Below are 26,948 nucleotides of genomic sequence, written 5' to 3'. Positions count from 1 at the left end.
AATCCATACAAGAGCAAATTTGTGTTTCTTTAAAGATTGCTGGCATTCTCATGTACATATGGCAGGTGCATGAAATTTGGTCAGTAGGGTGCCATTTCTGTAAAGAATGGATTGTGAAAGTTCAAATGTCAGAGTTCAAACAGTATTACAAAATTGCATTCGAATGAATGTTTCTCATGTGAATTTCAAATCAGATGACTGTAGCTTGACCTTGCATGTTGCAGATTTAAAGGCAAATGTGAAGTCATCATGGAGTCCTCATGCAGTGGCTGCTAATTTATGTATTATCATTTAGATTTTCTTCCTCTGTTGTTTCACAGGAACTTGAAGAGATTCAGAAAAGTCTTCAAGAAGAAATGAGTAACTATTGCAAGCGGAACAGAGAGATTGCCAAAGATGAAAATTTTAAGAGACAAGTTATCGAGGCACAAAGAGCTGTGGAGAGAAAGACACTGCACAGGTCCCATGAAGATATTAGCCCCAATCAAGATGGAAAGTCCATGGTTGAGACAGCTGCAGAAAACATTCCCACTGTTTCAGATGCTGGAAATGAGAAAAAGCATGAAGACGGAGAAGCGGCAACAGGAGATGTGACCAAAGAAGGGGTTTCTAGTCATGATAATGACGGCAAAACTACTCCAACACAAGATGTAGCCAGTGAACAAACTATACAAGAACCAAATACTAGTGTTAGTAAGGCAGGTGCCTTAGCATAAAATAGTGAGGATATTCAAATTTCAGTTTCACCACTTGAGTCTTCCAATGTGGATAGTGCTAACCCAGAGGCAGCTGGACTGCCAGGTGGACCAGGTGAGAACAAAACAGGACTTTCCCATGGAGGGACATCTGTGAGTGTCACAAGCACTGAAACAGCTCTACCTCTACCAGTGGGTGTTTCAGCAAAGGATAGTATACGATTACGTAAAGGAGGTGGTGAGGACATGGACAGTAATGTACAGGTGCCACTTCCCCAGGGCAGTGGTATCTCACCATCACCAAGTGAATTGAAAGAGCAACAACCAATACCAGGTGTGCTGAACTCTGATCATGCAAATTCAAACAGCCAAGCAGATAAGCTAGCTGGCGGTGACAGGAATGATCTAAACTCTGATGCTAGCAATGCAATCTCTCCTGCCAGTGTCTCTAATGATGCCACAGTCCCTAATGGATTGTTACAGGAGTTCAAGGTTGGGGAGTCTGCCGCATCGCTAATCCCTGAAGCTGGGAAAGGCCAGAAACCTGTGTCTCAGGAAGACTGCTCAGGTAATTCATCCCAGGTTTCCAGCGGAAGTATTATACCATCCAACTCTCCAGTTTGCTCTGTTTCCCTTTTATCGTAATTCTGATGGAATTATAGTAGCTTTCTTGACCCTAGAATTCAAATCAATCGAACTTCATCATTTAGAATGAATTTCTGCTTCATGATTATCCCTAAACAGAGATTACTGTTGAAATGTAAGATGTATATTACTATTCCACTCCCAGTCAGTACTACAATGTAAGTTATTACTGTTCCAGTGCATGTGCTTGGTGCCATTACTTTTATTGCCTACTTTGGTGCATGTGTTGAATTAACATGGCATGCTTTACTGGACATTCAGTGTATTGAAACTAACCCAGTCATTGGTGTTTTTCTGTCGCAATTGTGTGGTCTTTGTGTTCTCTCCAGGAGTGGATAGTGCTCTAGATGACTTTGAACAAGAACTCAAAGATATGGTTGCGTCTGTTAAGAATGCTAGTTTAGAGGAAGTCACTCAACTAGCCGATACAAGTAATGCTTGATTTCCGCAAATTTGCTTTATTTTTTTCTCCCTCTCAAAAGTTAAAACTCTTAACTTCCATGAACAGTAATTTTAAGTATTCATATATGTTGTAGCATGGCTCATGCTTATTTATTTTTTAAAGGGAAATATTAACTAGAAATATTTCAATTTTCTGTAAGTTTGTTCTTAATGGAAAAAGACTGACTGTGTTCTGTATGCCTGTTCTTGGGTCATGGTTGAAACTTGGACCAGGATATCCTCAAGATTTCTTCCAATATACCATGACGTTGTGCATTTCCATGTCATCATTCAGTGTTCATGATGGTCTGGAAAGTTTGCACAATGACAAAGTACCAGAATCCAATTCACCTATTATGCTTCAAAATTTCATTAGTATTACTATAATAAATTGGATTTAAATGCCTTACCAGTAATATTGTTTCATATTTTTCACGTGGTCATGACTCGGACTGACACTGTTTTATTTTTGGATGTGATCCAATAAAACTATATCCAAAGTTATTCTGTACTAAGTTATTCTTTTGGCTTTAATCAGTGGTCCTGAAATAACAACCTTGATCCACAAGTCTAAATAATTTATTTTACAAATCTTGTGCATGTTATCCGGCCTGAGCTATATCCATTAACAGTAAATTGGTTAGAGTACACTTGAAACAAGCATGGGTGTAATATTTCATGGTAATACTCACGTAGTAAACATTTTTAGTGATGCTTTTCATGAGTAACATGCATAAGTCTTTGGAGTCATTCATTAAAGGCTTGCTTGTACGCTCAGTGTTCTTATGGCAACATTGATACTGACATGCAATATTGAAAGGAGTTTGCTGTCTGTACTTCTAAAGCATCTGCATAATCTACAAAATATTTCTAAAGATCTCTTTATCAATTTGATGTCTGTTGTACGGAAGAAAATTAAGTCAGGAATGAAAGATGTCGTAATGTTTTTATCAATAGTACATCACAAAGTTTTAGTCCTGTGTATCCAACTTTAATAAGATCAGGATAATTATTGTAATCTAATAAGTGTGTCCACTTCTTATCATAAATAAAATTTCTCTTGTTCTTGGGCAATAGGTTTGAACTGTATTATTTCAGAATTGTGAAAAACAGGAATATATGTCCCTATGAAAATGTCATCCTCTGCCAGTGTATGGTTGGACATAAATGTGCACACACATGACTGCTAGGTTAACAGCCAGGCCTCTCACAATTCTTTCTCCATTACTAATTTGTTGCAGACAACTTACCAATGTTGTTGTTTGTATAAATGTTGCTGTATTTTACATTCGCCAAATCTTGCTTTTGTATCTTATTTTTTGTAGCATAGTCATGTATACTAATAGTAACATATCATATCATCCAGACTCATTCAGCTTATTTCAAGATTTGACAATTCACCAAAATCAAATGGAGCCGTTCTAACATAACCTGTGTTGTCATCTCTGTACACAGCTTCTCTGGAAGATGAAGACATCTTTGACAACTGAAATGTGTGAGTGTATTTGAAGGATATCTGAATCTCATTCCGACTTGAGAAGCCAGCAGTATCTGTCAGATGTCAAGAGACAGCAAAATTACCCTGTCAATCAAATGGACAAGTATGTTGCACAATGTCAAGTATTTTATTTACCTACAGAGAATTTTACAAGGTCAATGTCACAGTCATGCTTAGAGTGTTAGTACTATGGTAGTTGAATTTTCTTTACAAGTGTATCCATAGAATTTTGTTTCCTTCTATAAAAATTCTGGATCTTTTCATTTGATCCGTAACAGTCATTATTTTGGGAGAAAATCACATGTACTAACTGTCGCAATCTTGAATTTTGTATTTCGTAAGTGAAGTCTGCAGATATTTCATCAGAGCCAATCAGCTCTCAGATTAACTAAACTTGAAATTTACAAACAGATTGGAAAATTAAGACCGAGAGATGTAAGATGTACTTGAATTTTAGTTCTTCAGGTTGGTGAAGAAGTAACATGCAATTTTTTTAGCGATTTACACTAGAATGGTGTACTGCCATAACTACATGATCTCTGGTAATGAGGTTATATCAGTGTATGCATTATGCATTTGAAATAAACTTTGTATTTGAAATAGAAAAAAAAAAGGCTGGGAAAAGGCAGGGAATGTTTTTTCGTACACACTATCATTATTTGGGGGTTATTTGACTTCAGAAACATGGAAAAACTTATTTTTATTTTGTAAGAAATAGGATTGCTGTTTATTTGTTACATGTTGAATGTGTACGGTAGATGGGGTGGTTGTGCATGTGAGAGAGCGTTAGTGTTGGTGTAGGTGTGTGTGTCATTGAAGCATACCACGACATACTGTATGACAAACTTTTAAACACAGTAACTCATCCATCAATAATTTTGTGCAAAAGAGGGTCATGAATACAGAGTATTTCACAGATGTGGAGATCAAACAAAAGTTGTTGTTTTTTTTGCGTTTTCCAAACAACAGTGATTCAGATCAAAATCCTTAATACCTTGGCTATGGCACAGTTGCTGATCAAGAACCTTGGTTGTGACAATAATTAAGAATGTAAGAGACTGAATAAGAAAGTGTAAGGCAGGCAAATCTGATTACAGCTAAGACTTAGTTATTCCTCACAGGAAAGAAAACATGCTTCCATCAGCATTTGTGTTTTGATCTCTCAAAGAGCTGATGTATTTATTGCCGATGATTTTAAGGTGGTCTTGCCAAGTTTTTACAAATTACCTGATTTTTGTTCACTTTCTTAGACTTGTTTGAGGTAGATGAAAAAGATAGAAAACTTTTTTTGCGAAAGAAAGGTTTTCTGTTTATGTTAACAAATTTTAAAACACAACAGACAAGCAATTCAGCTTCACGAATAATTATGTTTCTGGACATAAGGATCCTAAATTGTGTGTTTTCTTTGAGTTTGATAAGAACCTTTCGCATTGTAATTTTGTGTTTCACAGTTTGATCTCTCATATCATGAATGTGGAAAGTATTATTCAGGTCCTGTTGTGGTACAGTTCAGACAATATTGTGTGTGTGGGGATGGGTTTCAGGATGTTAAGGTATCTGTTTACACCATATGCAAGGCACTGCTCTTTGATTACACAGTTTATATCTCTTTCAACAAATGTGAAAATAATTTTTAAGTCTAATGAATCTGACGGAATTGAATCTCAGACCTTCATATTACCATGGCAATCTCATTCAACATGAAAGACACAGGTCAGAGAAGGTGTTGTGTTTGAACTATTTGTACACTTTGTCATAGGCAAGCTAAATATGCATATTGCATGTACAAGCTTGGTATACACATTTTACCTTCAGCATAACAAAAGGTTCCCATATCCAAATACCATCTGAGAGGAACTGTTAATCCCGTTTCTGATGTGCTATAGAGAAATTTGTGTACTGCAGTATTGTATATTTCAAAGAAATTACGTTCTGGCAAACTATCCTCTTTCTATTCCAACACTGAAATCTGAAATAGCTATTTGACTAGAAATGTAATGAGTAGAGCCCTTTAGATGTTTCCCTTTCTTTATCCGTAACTTCTGACAATAATATCATATTGAAACTTGTTTTGCCAGATGTAAATTTTTCAAAGAAAGTTGGTCCACTGGTTATTTAAATGTAAATGTACATGAACAGAGATCGAATCTCTGAACAAGGACAACTTTGGCTTTTTAGGGCAAAGTTCAAAATAAAATGCAAAGAGGCATGTAATATAAAGCTCAAAAGTGTACTATTTTAAAATATCAATGTAATAAAAACATTATTGATCACTGATTTTATCTTACATCTTTCTCTGTCTTCATTCATTGTGCTGTGTGCATGAGTGGTGTAAGGATAAGTCATTTAAAAGGCCAGATGTGGCTATGTTGATGAGGGGATTGCTAAAGCCAACAAGAAAATTCAGCGCCAGTAGGCTGTCTGAGTCTTTCAGAAGGAAAAAAACCTTTTGATATTTTGTTGCACAACGAAGCCATGACTATTAAATTACCACCAAATACTTCCCCACAGCAGTCCTTTTACAACCACTGAACCATGCCCCACGACATCAAACAGTATTCTGTAGAAGCTTACAGTGACTAGAATGTGTGTGTTGTATGAAGAAAACTCAAATGAAGGCTAATTGATTTTGTGATAATTTTTTTAACCGCTTACCTGCCTCCCTTCGAAATTTTGAGTGGGTGCAAAAAAGAAAAATTAATTACCATCAGCTAAACTGTGAATTTAAAATGATCAAAAAATTGAGTCCATCCAATTTTAACACCCTGCTCCAAGCTTGGTACCAAGGCATCTGTACCTCTTATTCTACAAGGATTTCAGGAATTTTCTATACAGTGAAATTCTTCTGTTTCTTCCCTTTCAACACATGCAGTGCAGCCATGAAGAAACATGGTAGTTCAGTGATAAATTTAAAGGTTTTTACTTTCCATCATCATTCACTGTGCGACTTAGTGATACTTAGGTATATATTTTTTGAAATAATTGTGAATCGTGTTTTGTTTTCCCAGTGTTTATATAATGCTACTGTCAAATAGAGTCCATAACATCCAAAGTTATTGGGCTCTGCATCCCCTGGTACTGAATACCAAATTAACTTTCTGAGCTACGCCTCCTCTGTTAATTATTGGTTTTCCTCTCAGACCTAGTTTTGTAGAGACAGCGCCCTCATATTCTAAAGCTCCAGATTCTCACCCTTCAGCACATTGCACTTTGTTTCTTCAATCACAAACACTTCTATACACTCACATACACCATATATTTTCCAAGAGGCAATGTGGTTGCCATTGAAACAGGGTGAACTTTATTAACTATTTTCCTTTAAAAATATCCTCCTGAAACCTTTTAACAGAAATTACATGGCTGTTCAAAACTGCAACAGACAGTTTAACATTTCTCAAGCAGTCTACCCAAAAGTGGACGTAATTCCATGCCATTATGGAATTCAAAAACCATGTAACTGCATCTAAATATAAAATATTGGCAAAGAGTCTCTTTCAATAGACAGATGCCTTGAAAAAGTACTACGGATTTGCTAACCAGTGTACCCTCTTAGCCAGACTGTGATGTTAGGATAAATTTTATGATTTTGACAATTTCTTTGAGTCTACCTGTACTGGTATCTACCTGCTATGTAAAATCCTCATGCATCAAAGAGCACTTCCTTGAGTCTGTTGCATGTCAACTTAGCTAAGAGGGCACACTGTTTCACACCTATTTTTCATAAACGTTGTTTGATCCTAAAAAATGCTACGCATATCAAACTACTCATTTTTTTACTGTCATTTTCTTCTTGCAAATATGTTGAAGAAACATTTCTCGATGAGAGACCTCATAAGCAGGACGACTACCCCACAAATTCACTTTGATTTGTACCATCAGAGATATAGGTGAATTTAAAATACCTACTTTCATCACAGTGGTTTTCTTAATTCCAGTTTTGAACTATATGTATTTAGAAACCATGCTTGATCGAGAAAGGAGACATTTTTTGCATTTTTATCCCACGTTTGAGCGTACTTTTATGTGTTATTATGAACTGGTCATTTTTGTTTCAACTCAATCTGATTAAAATTAGATGTACAGTACGGTGACGTCTTTTCACGCGTACGCGGTATTCTCTGCCTGTCGCCTCTCACTACAATCTGATTAAAATCAGATGTAGAGTACGGCGACATCTACTTGCGCGCACGCGGTATTCTCTGCTTGTTGCCTCTATAGAATATCGTGTATGCCTAAGTAGACGTCGCTGTACTCTACATCTGATTTTAATCAGATTGGTTTCAACGTTACATTAAAATTTAGGGGAAAAAAATCTGAAATCTGTAATGGCAGAAATCAAATCAAATGGAATGGAATTATAGGTTATTTCTTTGACCTGGCTACTATGATGGAGATGTGACACACACATTTTGAAATTCACGCTCTTTAAACACAGATTGTCCTCACTGCAACATATCTATTCTACCCTTTCACAATTATGTTGAAGGTTACTATAACATGAAACTCTAACATAGTCAATGAGCCCTCAAAATGCACAGAATACGTAAAATATGCAAATTGGGACTAACAAGTGGTCTTTGGTTTATGTATGTACTTCGTACATGCACTACTAATGTATGTATTGAAAGTCACTGGAGTGTTGGTGTGACATGGTAATACACCTACACTTTCATCTGAATCTGTTTGTGAACAAAAATGTGAAAATATTGACTGCTGTCTCTTTGAGCATCATTCACCTCTTGAAATTCACATTACTGAAACGTCAAAGTGCTACTCTGCCAAACTATGCATGACATGTCTACAGGAAAGCCTACTTGGGTACATATACCTCTCCATTATCCAGAAGTGGAATATATCTTTGATAAACTTCAGTTTCCAATAATAATTGCAATGGGAATGATGAGGCAAGATAACTAATATATGTTCAAAGATGAATATGTAAAAATATTCTTCTACATAAACAGATGTTGTGTATTGGTACATAGTATTTTCAAAAGTTAATTTCACAATCACATGAAGCATTTTGTTTTTCATGATTTGATGATGAGTTCACCGACTGCAAAAAGTAACAATATGTGAAATGATTTTGACATGTGACAGATGATGGACAGTTTCATTTACAAGAAAGCATCACACCAATCTCTGAGACACCGGTAACAATCGCCCGACTGCTTCTTATTAGCATTAGTTGTGTCCTTCAGCCAATCAACAAAGAGTTCTTCTTCCTTCTTAAGGACTAAGAACTGACCTAGTACAACGTAGGCCTGTGTGAAGAAGAAAAAAATTACAGAGTATTGAACTATGTTGCTGGCGTCGGAGTGTCAAGAAGACGTTAGGGAGAAAAAGAATTTGTTCATTTACTTGAGTATCTCAACATTGATTTCATCTCCACACACAGGAAACCATTCACATCTTACAAACCACTTGCTGTGTGTACACTATGTAGAATGTGGTTCTCTTTGTTGCTTGGTCAGACATAGGTTTCCACAATTTATGTTGATGTGCAATGTCATGTGTTACATCACAGTCAACATGCAAATTATGTGAGTCAACATCAGAAACTTTATCAGCCTGGAATGTCCGCTATACCCTACATGGGCACTCTGATACTAAAGGGACTGTCCAGTCCTGAGCAAAGGATCTTCAAGTCGAGAACTGCTTGAAAATTGCGAAAGTTTGACATGTGCATGTATTTGTACATGCTGATGTTATGTCAAGATGGTATTTTGTTTTGGTAAGGAGTCTTCAAAGACTTTACTTGGAAGTGTTTGATACAGGAAAATTTGAAAAGAAGAAGCAAGATTTAACAATGACTTTGATAAACACCAATGACAAAAACAGCATTAATGACACTTTGTTGTGATTGGAGTTAACACAGTTATATGGAACATATGTGCTGTATTTGGTCTCATACTGATTGGTTTTAAGGTGCACACCAAGCTCTGTGAGGAAGAATAGCATTAGTAAACACGATGACTAATGCGAATCTCATAAAACTCTTGGTAGTTTTGTTGTAATTCACTCTAAATGATAACAACCAACCTGAAAATCAAAGTTCATTGTCACCGACAAAGCCATTATAATAATTTTTGACAAAAACTATGAGAAATATCCTGAAAGCTTATTACAAAGGATAGATTCATGTGCCTGTGTAAAGCTCTGGGGAAAAACGCCCTCACATCCATGCATTTTTTACGTATCATGCCCCAACATGGTGCCCGTATGTGGATAAATGCGTCCAATTCTGCATCTATTTTTGTTTGTAAAAAGTTCCGTCATGAACAGCAGAGCACAAGATTCAAAATTTGTTGTCAGGCACACTGTGTCCAAACATGGGCAATTGTGTGCATTTCTCCACTACCTTTTATCTGGTTACTACGCGCGTGTTGCTATCCCCAAATGTTCAATTCACAAACAAAGCAAACATGTGACCAGAAAAACGTTCTGATCGTGGAGGCGACAGTGAAGCCAGAATCATCAATTAATATCGATATTAAACTTACTACTGAAATTCAGTGTAAAGTAAGCGCTTTACAGATAATCTAATGTGATCACGCATAAGCCAAGCTGTCACAAAAATTTGTTTCAAGTGAACTTTTTAACTGATAATGGGATCACGCTGTCTGTTCAATATAATTAATACAGTAATTTTCATCACACTGTTATTCTTTGTACACCTTGATATCCGCTTCATTCTTTTCTGTTATAGCTATATAGGTATGCTGCTTTGTGAGTACTATAGGTAAAAATATGATGTCAGTATGTATATCAATCCGTGACGGGATGTGACATTGCTTTCCTGAAAAAAATATTGATAAATTTTTTATATTGCACACATTTTTATTTCCAAAACTCTGCAGAATATTACTTTTAACTATTATTCACTCTATGAGGTATATGATAAAACCTTTATGGGCTGGATACGGGTTTTGCTGACCTCAGTCGTATGGGTCCTTGCACGCTCGGGCCCTTCCGCTGTACGACCTTGGTCTGCAAACCCGCATCGGGGCCATAAAGATTAATACTATGGTACAATCAGAACAAAATACCACTATGGACTGCAACATATCAATATACCAACTTACTTTATCAAAGCCACTTTCTTCAAGTCTTTCTCCTAGTACAGGGCCAATACCAGCCAGCGCAGTGACTGGTTTATCTCCCATAGGTTCTGCTACAAAATCACGATGCTTTTGTGAGGTTGAAGACATGTTCGATTGTTATTCTGTATTCTGTGGGAATTAGAGAAATGGAATATTGTGCAATAGAATTTAAACATACTGTAAGTAACATGACAATTATCAATCAGGGAAAGACTTTTATTCAAGTACACCTGAATCGCCATCATAGCATTACGTTTCAAAGGTTCCGTTTGAGAGAACACAGATACAGCTATCACCATTTGATGGCTGGTAGGCAGTTTGCCCACAGTCGTTTGTGATTTGATACATGGCAAAGGCCGCTGTATGCATTAGAAATGTAGGAAGTTGGGAAAGAATTTTCATTTCTTACAACAGCTGCAGTACATTTGAAAGTAGCGGAGGTATGATTGGCCATCTAATTTCAAAATGCGATCACTTGAAGCATGTAAATTCTGATATACCGATTGAGCAAATGAGAGTACAGTAGCTGTTGTAAGAATTGGTCACCTCAGAAATCTTACCTACAAATTCACAGAAAATCAATGTTGATGCAAAGAGGATTGCAGGTATGAACTTAGGTATCTAGTGGAAGCCATCAATGCTGGTTATTGAATTAATTGTGCCTTTTTGTGAGGGAAATCCGTCTCCGAACTTGGCAATGGCCATTTTGTTTCTGAACTTCCTCTCATTTGAATGCTTACAGCAATGATCGCAATGTATTGAACAGCAAGCAAACATGGTTTGCCCAGCTGAGGATTATGCAATCAAAACACTAGACACCAGTCAGTAACTTTCAATCTACACAAAAGTCACCAGTAATGATGCAATCATAATCTTATAGCCCAAACAAGGGAATACAGTATGTGCAAAAGGACAGCTGACTATTTGCCTGATGTGATAAGGGCAAATGGTTTACTGCCTCCAGTCCCTTGTTTGGGCTAAAATGTTTTTATAACGGGCTTCTCACACATATTTTTCACTGCAAATTTGTGGGTTTATTTGAAAATGACAATCGCTTCATTTAAATGTTTGATGGAAATCTGTTAAAAAATAGAATAATTTTCATCATCAAATGACGCATTGATATACATGTAAATAACTGCTATGCAGTATATCAATTTTTTTGCATAATTTTCTAACACAGGATATCCTATGTAAAACATGTTATTTGATCACTTTTTAAAATCCTGAAGTTATCAAGTTAAAAATAGCTACCGGTCACTTTCAGTCAAATGATGACTTCGTGGCTGGCTACGTCATCATCAAGTTACCATTGAATCCTATAAGGCGCGTGTGATGTTTAATAGAGGCATGTTATAAATACAAAATATTTCTCCAACTTGATGCATGTACATGAAGAGTGCAATGTTGATCTGTTGTTTTCTGCACAACTCCAAATAATTTTTGTAGGAGCTACACGATATATTGTATGTAACTTTTTGTTCACACACCCATTTAAAAATGTATTAATAGAGTGTTCACTCATTTTTTGTGCCTGTGTTCATTGTGATACACTAAATGACCACTTGCCTTTTCAAGATGCTCAAATAAATGTCTTATCATATACACTCAGAGCTCAACTCTGACATGAAGATTCTGTAAAAAGTTAGTCATAACCATTTATGATCTGACAAAGAGATTCTACTTTGCCAATTTTGTCCTTGTGCTATAGTTTTGTGCCCATGTGGAGATTTATATACCTACACCAAACTGTCTGCATCTACACCAGCCAGTATATGCACGAACAAATTCCTCAACACTTTGAGTGAAGTCTATGAAGTTGCAAATATAATGAAATCTTGGCTTGTAATTGTGATGAATATAGAATTCTCAAATATTTTCCTTCATTCAGCCTGGAAAATACTTGTGACCAAAATGACAATATCACTTTGCTTTGACTTAAAGTAACCAAGTCATTGCATTCCATGTATTTTCCTTCACTGGATGGAAGAAAAACTTTTAAGAATAATATGAAATTATCAACTGCGCAGTGAAATTTCTGAAAGTTCACAACGTACTGTGTACGCAACAAATGAAAAATGATTGACTTTTCTTTTGAAAATGTTTTCTTTACAATTCATACTATGGCTGGGCAAATTAGAAATCTCTGACCCTCTCTGCCTCTCAGTGGGATATCATACTTCGGTATTTGCTCCATATTGGCTTGACAAAATAGAAATTGTTGAATTTTTACATATTGACTGCCGGTCAAATCAGCATTTGATTCCCTAAGCCCACTGCAGATACATGTTAGAAACCCATTGTCATTCACAAAGCAGTTAGGAAAATTACAGAAAGCAATTCTTGTACATGTGCCTCTTCTCTCTTAGAAATTTAAACCTGTATTTGAACAGGAACCGTACCTGTGAATAACAGATAAAAGCTCTCCATAGAGAGGAACTGTGTAGGTGTTGAGTTTCCTTTCATTTCTCAGTCCGTCCGTATAGAAAAATAATGTCCCTCACATAATATTATCATAATGATAGAATTTGTATCTTTTGTCAAAGCAGTAACAATGAATATGAGTTTCACTTTTGTATTGTCTGTCCTTTCTATCATGAATTACTATCCATGTATATTCTAATACACTATTACACAGTCCTGACATATGACAAATCTATTTTTGTTATACAATCTCAGAATGCATAGATTCTGCACAATTTTGCTAAATTTATTTTAATTGAAATGAAAAAATAATGAAAAAATGCTCTGATGCTATAGATGGCATCATTATGTCTTAGCAGCTGTTCAGTCTTTGTCAGGATACGTCATATCGCATCCTCCTGAGAACTGTTTTGTAGTCTGATATGGAATACATTAAGGCCAGAAGCCTATTATATCTGCATGAATACATTATTATTATTATAGTCTTTCAGTTTGTTTGAAATGAAACATCTTACCAGAAATTAAACGAGTTGCCCTGTTGCATAGACTGTTTCTCTTCGGTCTATGCTTGTTGTCAAGACTTTCTGTACTTTTTTGGTTTCTCTCTTACTCTAATTCTTTGAATAGGGGCCGATTTGAAGGTCAAGGGTAACATGCACTGACCAGCCAGATCAGGCTAGCTTAGAAGTAGAAAGTCCACTTGGAGTTTTCCATAGAAATCCTTTTCATGGATTTAATTTAATTCTTTTACATGGATTCACATTCATTTTCAGTCCCTCTAGTAAATTTAGTGACAAAAATCAAAGTTTGGATAGAGGGCGCATGTGGCCTGAAAGATCAATACTCAAAAGCCGCCCTTTAGCTGACTTTATAAGGAAATAACCGGAAAGGCACAGTACTATAAACGTACACGACACGACACGACACGACACTATACCACCTTTACCGTGAGTGTACAAAATCAATCGAGAAGAGCTGTGTGTTTCAGAACAGATGATAGCTAATGAAACGGAACTTCAAATGAAATTGTGAATTGCAAGTTGCAACTGCCATCGGGCTGTTTGCGTAGTCACTGAATCAATCATTTCCAATATCCGTTGATTTTTAACCAACAGCAAGAACACTAGAATCCATCTGATTCCTCCCGTTGATCAATAAAGACGCTCACCTTTCAGTCTTGTTCAGTTGGCGTTTCTTCTGTGCGAATGTATGTATTGACAACTTTCAGTTAGACGCTCAGACGCGGTACAATGACCCAAACGCTGATTGGCTAACACGGCACCCGCTCCGGAAGTGCTTGTATAGGGAAGCTTTCAGCAGTTGTAGGGGGTGCAGGTGGGCCTTGAGGGTGTGTGGCGGGTGAGATCTCATCATGTGGTGGGGGTGTCACAAGGACTTTAACCACAGGGGGCTCATACTCCTTGTTCATTTGTGTCTGTGTTTGTTTGTGTGTATGCGTTTGTGTTTGTTTATTTGTTATTTTTAATAAATAACAGCGAAAAGCTATTTTGTTAATATTTGTCAATAAAGAGCAGTTTGTTTGTTTATTTATTTGTTTGTTTGTTTGTTTGTTAATATGTATTTCCGATGGTTAGGGTTAGGGTAAGGCTTAAGTTAGGGTTAGGGTTAGGCTTAAGTTAGGGTTAGGGTTAGGGTTAGACTCCCTCTATGTGAATATATAGAGGGAGTGAATAAGTCTAACCCTAACCCTAACTTAAGCCTAACCCTAACGTGAACAATAATACTTGTTTTATTGTAGTTTAAATGGGCCGGGTTCGAGGCTGTGAGTGGGACGGTCTCCGGACGAGGCCACTTAATAGTAAATCAGTATTGGCTTCGACCTCAGAGCGTTCCCCCACCCTCCCTCCCTATCCTACTAGCTTGCAATCGATTTTTTTTTTCTTTTTCCTTCTTCTTTCTTTCTGCTTTTCGTCTTTGAATATGTATCTTATTACGCCTAGAGTGGCGGAAATCGGCTTATAGCCTGTCAACATCGGAATAAAGTTGTTGACCTTGACCCCCAACACTTGTGTCTGTCTGTATGTTGTCAGTGTAGGCATCTACATATCAACAAACAAACAAACAAACAAACAAACAAACAAATAAATAAATAAATAAACTGCTCTTTATTGACAAAATAGCTTTTAACTGTTATTTTATTAAAAATAACAAATAAACAAACACAAACACATACACACAAACACAGACACAAATAAACAAGGAGTACGAGCCCCCTGTGCTGTAACAATTAGTTCCAATAGAACAGTTTGAAAGGACTATTTTGTCAGTTTGATGTAATTTCACTGAGTCACCAGTTGTACTTAATATTTGCCAGCTGCTACGATCATACTTCTATCACCACATTCATAACCACCTTTAGGGGCTGGTCAGTTTCTTCTGCCTAGGGGACCGGTGGATTCATAGTTGGGGGGGGGGGGGTTCATCCCGTTTTTTACTTTGCTGATGGGCGGATCACAATGTTTTAGAAATGCCCAATTTGGGGGGGGGGGTCAGTGTGTTTTTGAATTTCGACTACCTCCATGCCTAAATCATGTCAGCCACAAATTTCATCATTCAGTTGCATTTTTCGGCGCGACCTTCGGACATGTAACTTTAATAATTATACATATTTTAAGCACGCCCTTTGGGCGCATGACTTTAATATATCAGACATATATATTATCAGAGATATTGGTATGTTTAATATTTTTTGGCTTGCCCTTTGGGTGTGGTACTTTAATAGAGGTATAAAGTAAAGTAATTGACCCTCTAACTCAGTCGTCTTGTCCCCTGCCCCATTTCTACCGCTGGCTGCGCTGCTCATAAGGTAAATTTTAAAAAAAGGCAAGCTAAAGGTTCATTTTTCAAAAGGAGGCTGACCTTTGACCACAGATGACTCGAATGTGGTGCAATCTAATATTGTAAGTTACTGCATGCAGTATGTCACAAAGTTCAGGTTCAAACGGTATCGAAATCTCTCTATTTCTTGTCTATTACACCCTTTAGTGACCGTTTCATTTGCAATTATGGAGCTGTAATTGTTATTTGCGGAGTTGAGGCTGTTTCCAGCCAGGACTTTATAGACACTTACTACACGCTTCGTGAAGTCTGTGTGACGCTGAACTCACGGTTAACTCATATTGAGCAGTATTGAGCAACACACGTCTATCGATTTAAGATAAACTGTCAGTGATATTGTAATCACGCATTAGTAGAAGATTCCTCTCCCCATTCGAAAATGTCGAAAGCAACCAAACGAAAACACGTTTTTGGAGAAGTGCTCGGGGACTACATCCTGCCGGAGGAGACTCAGCAGATTGTCAAGGTATGGAGAACCACATGCACAGGACACGACTCTGTATAGACATGGAGGTAGTAGGAGCTACCTCCATGGTATAGAGAACATTGAACTTGAAGAAACTTCATTGTCTATATTGACTCACTTGCACTTCTGCGCCTTATTTGTCCATATGTGATTAATTCAACTCGAAAGTTAGAGTTTCTGCAGATATACATCATAACTGAATAATCCGTAAAGTTGAGTAAACTTTACAAGTTATGAAAATATATTAGAAAATATATATACCATTTTTCAAAAGTTAATTTATTCAGCTGTCATATTTTGAAACATTTCTTTCTTGACACACAAACTTCTTGCAAAAACAGCAAGTTATGAGCACTATTGCGTGTATTTTGCTGGTAGTTATTTGATCACAATAAAGACCCTAGAGTTTTCTCTACAGTCTATGATCACAACAACCGTAGAGGATCATTATATCAAAGGAAGAAGACCACATTTTCATTGGCTTCAAATTTGATATATGATCCATACAAGCTACATGTACATAAATCATTGAGCGAGACACAAGATCCTTTAAGGTAGAATGTGTCTTTTTAACAAATATTCAAATTTCCAAACTTTTTACAATGTTTTTTTTTTGGGCCTACAGCTTGTTGGAACTCATTCAATCTGCATTTCAAATCTGTTACTCTTTCACATCTAATCATCAGAAAATAAGGTGCTGTAGTCCCTATCTGCCCCTTTCTCTCTCTCTCTCAGATACACACACACAAACTGTTGACATATAATGAAATGATACATTTTGATAGCAATGTAGCATGATTAACTTCACTAAATTTCTATATGCTTTTCTTCAGATTGCTGCACCACGTGGCAATAATCTCCACGAGGTAGAAACTCCAAATGGTGAAAAATACCTAGCTAGCATGCCAAGAAAGTTTCGGAAGAATGTGTGGATCAAAAGAGGTAAATAGTTTTTTGCTACTGGGTAGGAACACAGGCGATTATTTTTGAACAGTCGAAAAATTATACAAGAGAAACCCTGGTAACAGAAATTGGGAACTATAATGGTAAATTAACTTGGTGCTGCCCTTAAAAACGACCCAAAAAGACACTTGTAAACAATTGCTTTCCATTATAAAGAATGTAATGTTTTCATACCTACTGCATACTAATGTGTCAGATACTGATATTTAAAAGTAAATTCCTGCAATAAAGGAATGAAATTACCAGAAGTAGTCAAATACGATATTTTCTCTAATTTTCTCTATATTTTTCTTTTCATATAATCTTGATCCAACAGACTTGAACATGCACCAGTGAAAATTAATCATTACCATTAGATTTTCATACTTTAAAAAATACAGAATAATACATTTTGCATTTATAAACATTCTTATTTTACGCTTTGACTATTGGACATTCATGTCATCTATCACATCCATGTCACATTCTGTTGAATGAACTTGACTTTGTAAAGACACCTTGGAGTAAAACAGCAAAGCCAAGTTCAAGTGCATAGTTTGGTCTTTAAGTGTAATGGTGGTTTTATACAAGATGAGTTCCTTTATTACACATATTGATAATGACATTTACTGTGTTTGATGACTTCCTAACAAGTATTTCATAATACTTTCTTTTATATCCCTGAAATGCCCAGGTGATTTTGTGATAGTAGACCCGATAACAGAAGGTGATAAGGTGAAAGCTGAAATTTCAGTGATCTTGTATCCTAAGCAAATAAAGTACATCAAACAAGAAGGAAAATGGTAAGAAGTGTGTCTGTTAGTTAATTTTCCACGTTTAGATATGAATCTAGTAATAGTTTGAGTGATGTACAAGTCCAATTAGAATTCTTCAGCTGTACTAGAAGCCAGCAGGATAACTTAGACTTGGTAGCAGACAGTGCAGTTACACTTGCTGATTTTCATGAAATTATGTTTAACTAAACAGTAGTTGGCAGAAAGTGTCATGCATTCAAACAAAGTTAACAAGTGAAGATGGAAATGTCATGTAGGCTGGAGCCTTTGAGGCGAGCTGTTGATAAATGTTTGTTGCCATTTCAAAGATCCTGTACAAAGCTGGTTGTATCAATTCAAGAATTCAATCTGTACACAGCATAAGGGTTTGAAAGGTTCTACAAGCAGTTCAAATCTTTGTACAAACAGTGAAGCCCGTTCAGCACCATGGTTTCACCCAAACCCATCGTTATACATTGTGATTGTGTTTACAGTAAGTTGGGATGAACAGGTGAAACTCAAATTATATCACAGGCATGCTAGGAAGACAGTTGAGGGTGCATTTCCGTATGGTAGAAGACACAGCTGCATAGCCAATGAGAGGCTTTGAGAGAGCTGAATTGTGTCTACACACAATACAATTTAACTTGCATGTGTAGTGTTCACATATTGCTTTTAAATGGGTCAATACATCTTTGAAATGAAGTAGAATTTAAAACGACACTTACCTGTCAATTCAGTTTCTCACATTCCTGGCTGCTGGGAGTGCGGGATCGAGAGTGTGGGATAAATCGATCCCACACTCTCAGAAACCGTCCACACTCTGCAGTAAATATTACACGACCTCTGATTGGATGATAAGCAGTCTGTTTTGTTCCACGCGCAAAATGTTATCCAATGGCACGACGAGTAACACAAGGACTAGAACTACAAAGTAAGCAGGTCAAAGTACAGCGGCAGACGACAGAGTTGTCACGATTTTTGATAATATTGTACGTGTCCAATATGAATTTAACGCATTTTGTGGTCATGTGAGAAAAAGAATCTCACACACCAAGGACCTGGGATCAGATTTCTCACACTCGTTGGGGATATTTTGTCTCACACTCGCCTGCGGCTCGTGTGAGACAAAATATCCCCAACTCGTGTGAGAAATCTGATCCCAGGTCCTTGGGGGTGTGAGATTCTATTATTCTCAGTTTGCAAGTTGCAAATAACAGATGGTATTGTGTGACATCAAGTTTTTGTTCTTTCTCTAACTTTATACAGGCCATTGGAGTTTTCAGACAAAGAAAACGAAGATTTGGAAACTGTGACCTCTTATGGTGCCCGCAAGTCTGAGAAAAATGTTGGCAGTGAAGGATGAAGATGAGGAAAGTGAGGAATCTGACAACGATGATGATTTGTTTGTCAACACAAACCGACCCAATGTCTTCTATGAAGAATCTGAAGATAGTAGTGATGATGAAGAGTATGATGATGATGTAGGGATAGATGATGATCAAGATTGTAGATTAGATAATGATAGATATGGAAGGAAAGATGATAGTGAAGAAGTAGTAGATAAGTAATTGGATGTGTTAATTTCTAATTGAATTAAATTCCAAGCTATACTGTACCCTAGGTAATGTTCTCCCAAATTTCTAGTAACACAGGACTTAATGATGAAGGTAACTAATACTTGTGTAGCTAGGATCTCCTATTGCTCTTGAAATCAAGTGAGATTTTATTAGACAAGCCATACTTTTGACTGGGATTTTGAACAAGATGTGTCAGAGAAATAATATGCTGTGTTGCATTTGTTTGGTGAATAATGTGATATTTCAGAGACCAAGCATCAAGATCATCATCCATATAATATGGAGCATTTGCAGTGGATAGTCTTATTTTGTTTTTGGTCAGGCTTTAACTACTAGATTCTAAGGGTTTATATGGGTGTTGCTCTTTCATGGCAACTTTCAATTCTTGTTCTTTCTTACCATAGCTTTTTCAAAATGTTTTCACAAGAGTTTTCTCGTTTTCTAGGTCATTTAAAATAAAGTTTACAAGTAATCTCAAAATAGTTATTTTCAAAAATGCAGGTTTTCAATCAGACCAGCCTTACAATATCAATGATAACATTAAAAGTTCCTATTTTGTCATGGATATTTTAAGGCATATTTAGTCAGATCTTGCTGAACAATGTCATAGTGCCAGTAATATCATTGATATTATGAGGGATGATACTGAACTCAGTTTGTTGTCTGATATTTGGTTGTAGAATTCTGTATTGTTGCAAGAATTTTTTCTTGCAGACCATCCCTTGTCCTTCCTGTGCATGTTTAACTTTTTATGTTTATGAAAAATATAGGAAGATGACAAAAACTATAAGAGCAAGATTACAAGATGTTTAACAAATATCAAAATGAAAGAACAAAACTACTTGTATGATCATGTCTCTTGAGTAAATATTGTCAATATTTATTTCCATTGAAACATACTTAATAATCCTTGTATTCATTGAAAATCCATGTTTTCAAATTTACAAATAAATTCTGATAGTCTTACTTGTGGCTCTTGTTCATTTTTCTGTTCTTGAAACTTGATACATTCATACACATAATCCTTCAAACTATCATGAGATCAAAATCAAACGACGGAAACTCAACAACCTTAAAAGATTATACAAAGGATCTTCTTAAAGTCAGGCAAAACAGAATTTTAGATAATTTTGAGTACTGATGCCAGTGAAGAATTACTACCTCAATACTTTATATAGAAAGATAGAATCTGTTGATAGTAAAAATATTAGCATTTGACATTATTTGATTGATAATTTTTGATAATTCATGAAAGATTTTCAGATTATTACACCACAGTGTGACGCGTGTCATTTAAAATCGTAACAACTGTTACATATTCCTTGCCTGTTCTTAATCATGATTGCTCTTTTTTCTTATATTAACATTTTTTTTGTACATTTTTAAGTTTTGTATTTTTTTTTATCTTTTTTTGGGTAATGTAACGTAGGAATGAACAAAAATTTTTAAGTGGTTCTATACTGTAATTGTGATGATCATTTTAAATGATAAGGAGTTGTGGCCTCGTGCTGACACACCTTGCTCCATAATGTGTAATCAGCAATTGGTGGATGAAGAGTCTCTGCATGCTTTTGTTGACATTTGCGCTGCATAGATTCTCTATCGATTTCAATATGACTTCTTCCACAAATGTGTGTAACTGGAGAAGTTTTTACATAAGGTCATCAATGACACTTGGTTCCCAGTAATTGTTGGGTAAATGCAGGTAAGTTTGGTTCAGTTTATGCATTAACTGGTCTGCAGGCATCAATTAATCAAAGTCATTGCTCTGTAATCTGTGAATCCCTTAATATTACCATTACAAGTGAAGCTGGTATATTGGTAGACGTTGGATTTTAGTCATTTCTCCCTTTTTTGATGCATGATGTCCGTCAGTCACAAATACCATCATGATAGTTGCAGATTAAGGTCACTGATACACACTATCCAAAGATCATGATAATAGTTTTCTTTTTTGAGGTTGCTTTAGGAAAACCGATGGATGTTTCCTGGCTTTTAGTATCTTCAACATTCAGATCCACTTGAAATTCTTGAATCATCACTGATATATGAGAGCAATCCATCATGCTATGTCTCCACATTAGTTCATTGATGACTGGTTTCATACTTTCTTCAAAAATCCCATTCCTGTTTTCAAAATGTTTTTCAAATTTTCTTATAAGGATAATGTTTAGTCCCTAGTCACAGTTTAAATCTTGCCCCAATATTCTATCCATGGAAAATATCTATCTTTTTGGAAAGTTACAGAAATTTGTGAAATTAGTAATAAATATGAGTCCTGGAGTGACCTTGGAAATAAGTGGAAATGTGAGTTTGGATGGACTAGGTAATTTTACTTCAAGAGGTACATGTTGAACTGTACCACCTTGCGACGCTGGCTAGACCTTTCGACTTTTGAACGCTTCCTTTCAAGCTCCAGCTGGCATGTAGGAACATTGCCACCATGAATCATTAGATCAGGCAGGACACCATTGTGGAAGGAACTCAAGGTCCGACGAGCTAGTGGGGCTGGTGCTGTGCTCTTCATACGGACATCCAGCTTCTCTGGCTTCTTGAAAGGCATTTGGTTCATGTCAATCGGTGGGAGTCGAGTTTGCTTCATCGGTAGCTTTAACAATGGGCTGATATTCCTGGAAATTACAATGTGTTTTATAATGAGTCGTTCAGAACAAATGATAATTGATATTTCTTGACATGTTGAAGAAAATCTTGCTGCCTCTTTAGGGTAAGACAATTGAAACCCAGCAAAATACACAAAAGTACATTTCTTTTTTTTATGTTATGAAAAACAACACATCAAAGTGCATTCTCAATATTTTTGTTTCGTAAAGCATAATTGATTTAATAATTTAAAATTTTGAGAAAAATCTATTTTTATCACTTTGATCTGTCATTTACATCATTCATGGACTGAACCACAAAATCAAAAACGTAAATAATCAAAATCTACATAAGTATAGAAAATGCCAGATCCTCATTAATACTATTATTACACTTCATTTAAGGAAGGGCGACGAATTCGGACGCGCACACGCTTTAGAACGTTTCTGCGCAGATTTAACTCCAGCCTGCCGCAAATGGGTTATTTTGTAGCGCATGTATTTAACATCACCTGTCATTGTTGAAATTGCGCTTTTACCTAATTTTTTGACCCAGTGTCTTAGACATATATGTGACCTATAACCTTGTCATATTTTGACCCCCTAGGAAGCTGGCTTTTAGTCAATATGAGAGAAAAATTAACATTTCTCTCCCATTTATATGGCGCAAATTACCCATTCACCTGGAGATATTGTAAAAAGTAGCATGGTGACACCCTTTTATTAAAAGTGTAAACTAAATGGTATTATGTCAGGAGTTTATTCGCCAAGTTTGGTCAAAATGACACCATTCAAAGCGACAGGAAGAAAGTTCGAAAATTATGTAGTGATATAATTTCGATATCGTCATTTTGTAATCGATACTTATGTTAAAATTTCTTCACAAACATCATGAAAACTATACATTCGATAGATATGGATCATAATTCTTGGTATTTATTAAAATTAACTCATTTGCTAAGCGTTTTATAATTGCTTTCTTTAGTTTAAGTGAATTATATCATTTTTATTTATTTCTAACGACGCCATTTTAACGTCCGTTTCCATGGAAACGAGCGTGGTGACCCCCATTTTTTATTTCATTTTTGCACTTGCACAACTTCCAAGGATATTTGTGCAAAGTTTCAAGAAAATGACACCACAACTTAATTTTGACGCAATTCGTAGTACTTCACCTTAAAGAAGGGTAATCTGATTTGCAAAATAAATTGTAATTTCCATCAGGGCTCTCTTAAATAAGTACATTGTCATACAAAGGAAAGCATACATACATACAACATTGAGAACATTTGAGTAAATAAAAAGAAAATTATTTTGTTCAGTGTTTCCAGACAACACAAACTGTCAAAGTACAAGTCACACAAAAGAGCAAAAAAAAATAATGGTGACCAAAGTCTTTAAAACAAAAACGCTGATAAATGTTGTCCGAATTATGCAAGTAAATCATGTTTGCTTACTCAACTCCAGTGCACCCATAGCCCACAAAATTTCCTCAAGAAATCCTGATGTAACACTTTTCCTCCTCACGGGGATTCACCAGGAAAAGTTGTGGGCTACGGAATTATGCGCAGCATCAATACGTTTGCTTGTGAAGATGGCAATGGTTGAACAAGTAGATCTACACTTCATATATTCAAAATTATGATAGCTGCAGATAAAGGCAGAATGAGCCTCAGGGACAGATATTCAGTCTCAAACTTTTACAATTCTTTTCTGATCTACCACTTGTGAGGGTTAGTTTTAAAGCTCTTGGTTTCAGAAAACTTCACAATCTTAGTTTCGAAAAGCAAAAATTTTATTTTTGTCCTTAGAGTTAGCATAGGGATGGCGGCCATTTTGAATTTCAAATATCTGATAATCATAGGATATTTGCACCGTTACCCCTAATTTGTCTTCTTTGTTTTGGAAGAGAATGGTTGAAAGATTCCTTGAGGAAAGTTTGAAAAAAGTTTAAAGTTTTTCACTTGTGAGGTATGTATACTACCTTAATGTTGTCCAAATCGTAACAGTAAATCACGGTTGCTTGCTTGACGCTAGTTCACCCGTAGCCCACAGGATTTCCCGGAGAATTACTATGTAACTTTCTCATCACAGGAATTCACCAGGAAATCCTGTGGGCTACGGAACTATATGCACAGCATCAATATGTTTGCTTGTTAAGGTGGCAATGGTTGAACGTGTCGACCTACACTTCATATAAAGTTGATGTTCGACAGTAAAATAGTTCGATAAATATGGCCTATGATTGTGGATGAACTGTGCCTCTTATTGGTGACAAAAGTCTTCCAGAAAACGAAGATCAATGTTGTCCAACTTCTACCAGTACTGGTAAATCACATTCGCTTGCTCAACTCCAGTCCATCGGTAGCCCACAAGATCACCAGAAAAAAATCCTATGTGATACCTTTCCTCATCACAGAAATTCACCTGGAGACGTTGTGGGCTACGGAACTGAATGTAGGATCAATACGTTTGCTTGTTAAGATGCCAATGGTTGAACAAGTGGACCTACTCTTCATAAGTTGATATTTGAAATTATTATAGTAACTAAATAAGATAATTACGGCGTATGTTTGTGGATGAACAGTGCCACTTATCGATAAAGAACAAAACAAATCAGCGACAAAAGTCCTTAAAAAAATGCAGATCAATGTTGTCCAAATCAACCAGTAAATCATGTTCGCTTGCTTGACTCCAGTCCACCTGTAGCCCACAGAATTTCCTGGAGAAATCTTATGTAACACCTTTCCTCATCACGGGAATTCACCAGGAAAAGTTGTGGGCTACGGAACTGCACAGCATCAATATGCTTGTTAAGATGGCGATGGTTGAACGTTGATATTCTAAAGTATAATTATAGTTCGATAAATATGGCTTATGTTTGTGGATGAACTGTGCCACTTATTGGCGACAAAAGTTTTCAAAAAAATGCAGATCAATGTTGTCCAAATCAAACCAATAAGTCATGTTTGCTTGCTCAACTCAAGTCTACCTGTAGCCCACAAGATTTCCTGGAGAAATCCTATGTAACATATTTTCTCATCACAGGAATTCACCTGGAAATGTTGTGGGCTACGGAACTATGCACAGCATCAATACGTTTGCTGTTATAAGATGTCAATGTTTGAACACGTGGACCTACACTTCTTAAGTTGATATTCGAAAGTATAATAGTTTGATAAATGGCCTATGTTTGTGACATAATGGTGCCACTTATTGAGGAATAATTCATCTGGGATTGACATCTACTAGATGTGAAAATATGAGCAAATCGGAACACATACAATATAGTCGGGAAAATGCCAGATCCTCATCAACTGTCAGTGTCAAGCAGGACTGGCTCTAAAGAAATCTTCAAAATCCTTGGCCGAATAGTTAGTATGCATACTACTTTATCGACCTACAGCAGTGCAGTGTAAACAGAATTGTTCACAGCATCAGACACACTTCACTTGACGAAATGTACATCCAATGTTGTTTTGAGATAATATGACTACAATAACGTCTTGGGCATTTCCAGATGACACAGGCGGTCAAAAGTGTTAGTGCTCAGTCTTTGAAAGGCAGATAATTCATCGTACCAAAATCACGTTTGCTTGCTCGAATTTAGTCCACCCGTGCCACAAGACTCCTTGACACGACACTTTACCCTATCACACGAAATTACGAGGAAAATTTGTGGGCAACGGAGCGTAGGTTTACTTCCTATGATGACAATGCTCGCAAATGTAGTAAGTGGAGCTACACTTCAAAAATTGACAAACTGAAGTCTTCATGATTATTTAAATATTAGTTAAACATTGCCTACCTTTGTGGCAGAATAGTACCACTTGCAGTATGATCGATTGATGGTAATTTTGCATCAGCTTCGGATTTTGTTTTCAGACCAAGATCGACCCTTCTTTTCCTCAAACTCTGCTCAAAGTTTCGACGGTAAGCGCCAGCCGAAGCCATAGGTGAACCAATGATGATGTTGGAACCAACAGGGTCGATATGTTCCTCGCTCAAGTTATGATCAGAAACGGTCGTGCTCTCCTCCTTGCTGCTGCGATGAATTGGAGGAAATAACAGGCTCTGTTTCTCCGCCGCCTCATGGCGAACGTCGAAGATTCCGTGGCATGGTTTGATGTACTCAGGAAGTTCGGGTTCGATGGTCGGCAGGTGGATTGTTCTAGATGAGGCGGTGTCCTCATGGGACCAAGCAGCCAGTTCGTTGCCAGAACCTCTCTTGCAGCTGTCTTTCCTGGGGAAATGAGTAAAAATTTATTCAAGTTTAATTCATTAAAACTATTTTACGTGTCAGGAAAATTGGCGACTATTGGCTTTTATTGTTATTTTATTGTTAACTATTGGCTTTTAAAACAAAACTGATTTCACCCGTCTCAGAAAACCAAGCAAGATAATCGATAAGGCCCTGTGGAAATATATGACCATTCAGTGCTAGCGCAGAACGAACCTCAACAATAGAATCCCAAACACAAATTTAAATTATTAATAAAACTTAAACTCACCATGATGATTCTGAAGACTTGAACCTGACCGCTTTACCTTTCTTCTCTCTGGCCATTGTTGATAAAAATAATAGTAAGTTGAACTGAGTTTCAAGTTTTTGTGTGTAAGAGAGAGAGATATACTCGAGTACACCGCTGACGCTCTTGCCTACTAAATTTTGTGTAACTAAACAAAGTTCCAAATTTTACAATACACTTGAGGACACTCCACAATCGACGTGACGTCACATGTCGCTCAATCCACCATTCTTACATTTTAAGCCTTTGCTACCTATAATATTTACTTGTAGTTGATGTCATCAACTAGTTGGGATCTTTAATAAATCAAAGGAAACTTATTGACTGAAGTCTTTCTTATCGTGACCGATAGTTCCCGAAAGCACATGTAGCATCTCTACCCACTTGAAGATG

At 36.5% G+C, this 26,948-nt stretch overlaps 5 protein-coding genes across 5 annotated transcripts in view; 3 read left to right on the top strand and 2 right to left on the bottom strand.

Moving 5' to 3' along the window:
* The window catches only part of LOC139149135 (protein phosphatase 1 regulatory subunit 37-like), a 39,050-nt gene extending 38,272 nt beyond the window's left edge, over positions 1 to 778 (top strand). The window contains exon 11 of the mRNA XM_070720703.1: positions 321 to 778. Within this exon, the coding sequence (XP_070576804.1) occupies positions 321 to 716 (396 nt within the window). The 3' untranslated portion in view covers positions 717 to 778. The remainder of the gene's footprint in view (positions 1 to 320) is intronic.
* LOC139149138 (uncharacterized) lies at positions 778 to 5,566 on the top strand. The gene is made up of 3 exons (XM_070720706.1): positions 778 to 1,263; positions 1,670 to 1,771; positions 3,237 to 5,566. Exons 1-3 carry the CDS (start codon positions 942 to 944, stop codon positions 3,269 to 3,271), a joined length of 459 nt encoding a protein of 152 aa, XP_070576807.1. The 5' UTR covers positions 778 to 941; the 3' UTR covers positions 3,272 to 5,566.
* A 991-nt stretch (positions 5,567 to 6,557) lies between these two features.
* LOC139149132 (barrier-to-autointegration factor-like) lies at positions 6,558 to 14,182 on the bottom strand. Its single transcript, XM_070720697.1, has 3 exons — positions 13,975 to 14,182; positions 10,365 to 10,511; positions 6,558 to 8,543 (listed from the first exon to the last, which is right to left on the bottom strand). Exons 2-3 carry the CDS (start codon positions 10,488 to 10,490, stop codon positions 8,397 to 8,399), a joined length of 273 nt encoding a protein of 90 aa, XP_070576798.1. The 5' UTR covers positions 10,491 to 10,511; positions 13,975 to 14,182; the 3' UTR covers positions 6,558 to 8,396.
* Positions 14,183 to 15,859: 1,677 nt separating this feature from the next.
* Positions 15,860 to 20,385, top strand: LOC139149131 (probable RNA-binding protein EIF1AD). Its single transcript, XM_070720696.1, is given in 5 exon segments — positions 15,860 to 16,131; positions 16,965 to 17,073; positions 17,768 to 17,876; positions 19,116 to 19,203; positions 19,205 to 20,385. Coding segments are annotated over 5 exon segments (606 nt in total). The 5' UTR covers positions 15,860 to 16,044; the 3' UTR covers positions 19,418 to 20,385.
* A 454-nt stretch (positions 20,386 to 20,839) lies between these two features.
* Positions 20,840 to 26,678, bottom strand: LOC139149130 (uncharacterized). Its single transcript, XM_070720695.1, has 3 exons — positions 26,538 to 26,678; positions 25,835 to 26,269; positions 20,840 to 22,056 (listed from the first exon to the last, which is right to left on the bottom strand). Exons 1-3 carry the CDS (start codon positions 26,591 to 26,593, stop codon positions 21,759 to 21,761), a joined length of 789 nt encoding a protein of 262 aa, XP_070576796.1. The 5' UTR covers positions 26,594 to 26,678; the 3' UTR covers positions 20,840 to 21,758.
* Between the last annotated feature and the right edge of the window lie 270 nt (positions 26,679 to 26,948).

This window comes from Ptychodera flava, chromosome 14 (genome assembly GCF_041260155.1).
Source record: "Ptychodera flava strain L36383 chromosome 14, AS_Pfla_20210202, whole genome shotgun sequence".
NCBI lineage: Eukaryota > Metazoa > Hemichordata > Enteropneusta > Ptychoderidae > Ptychodera > Ptychodera flava.
This window is presented reverse-complemented; position numbering and strand designations above follow the sequence as displayed.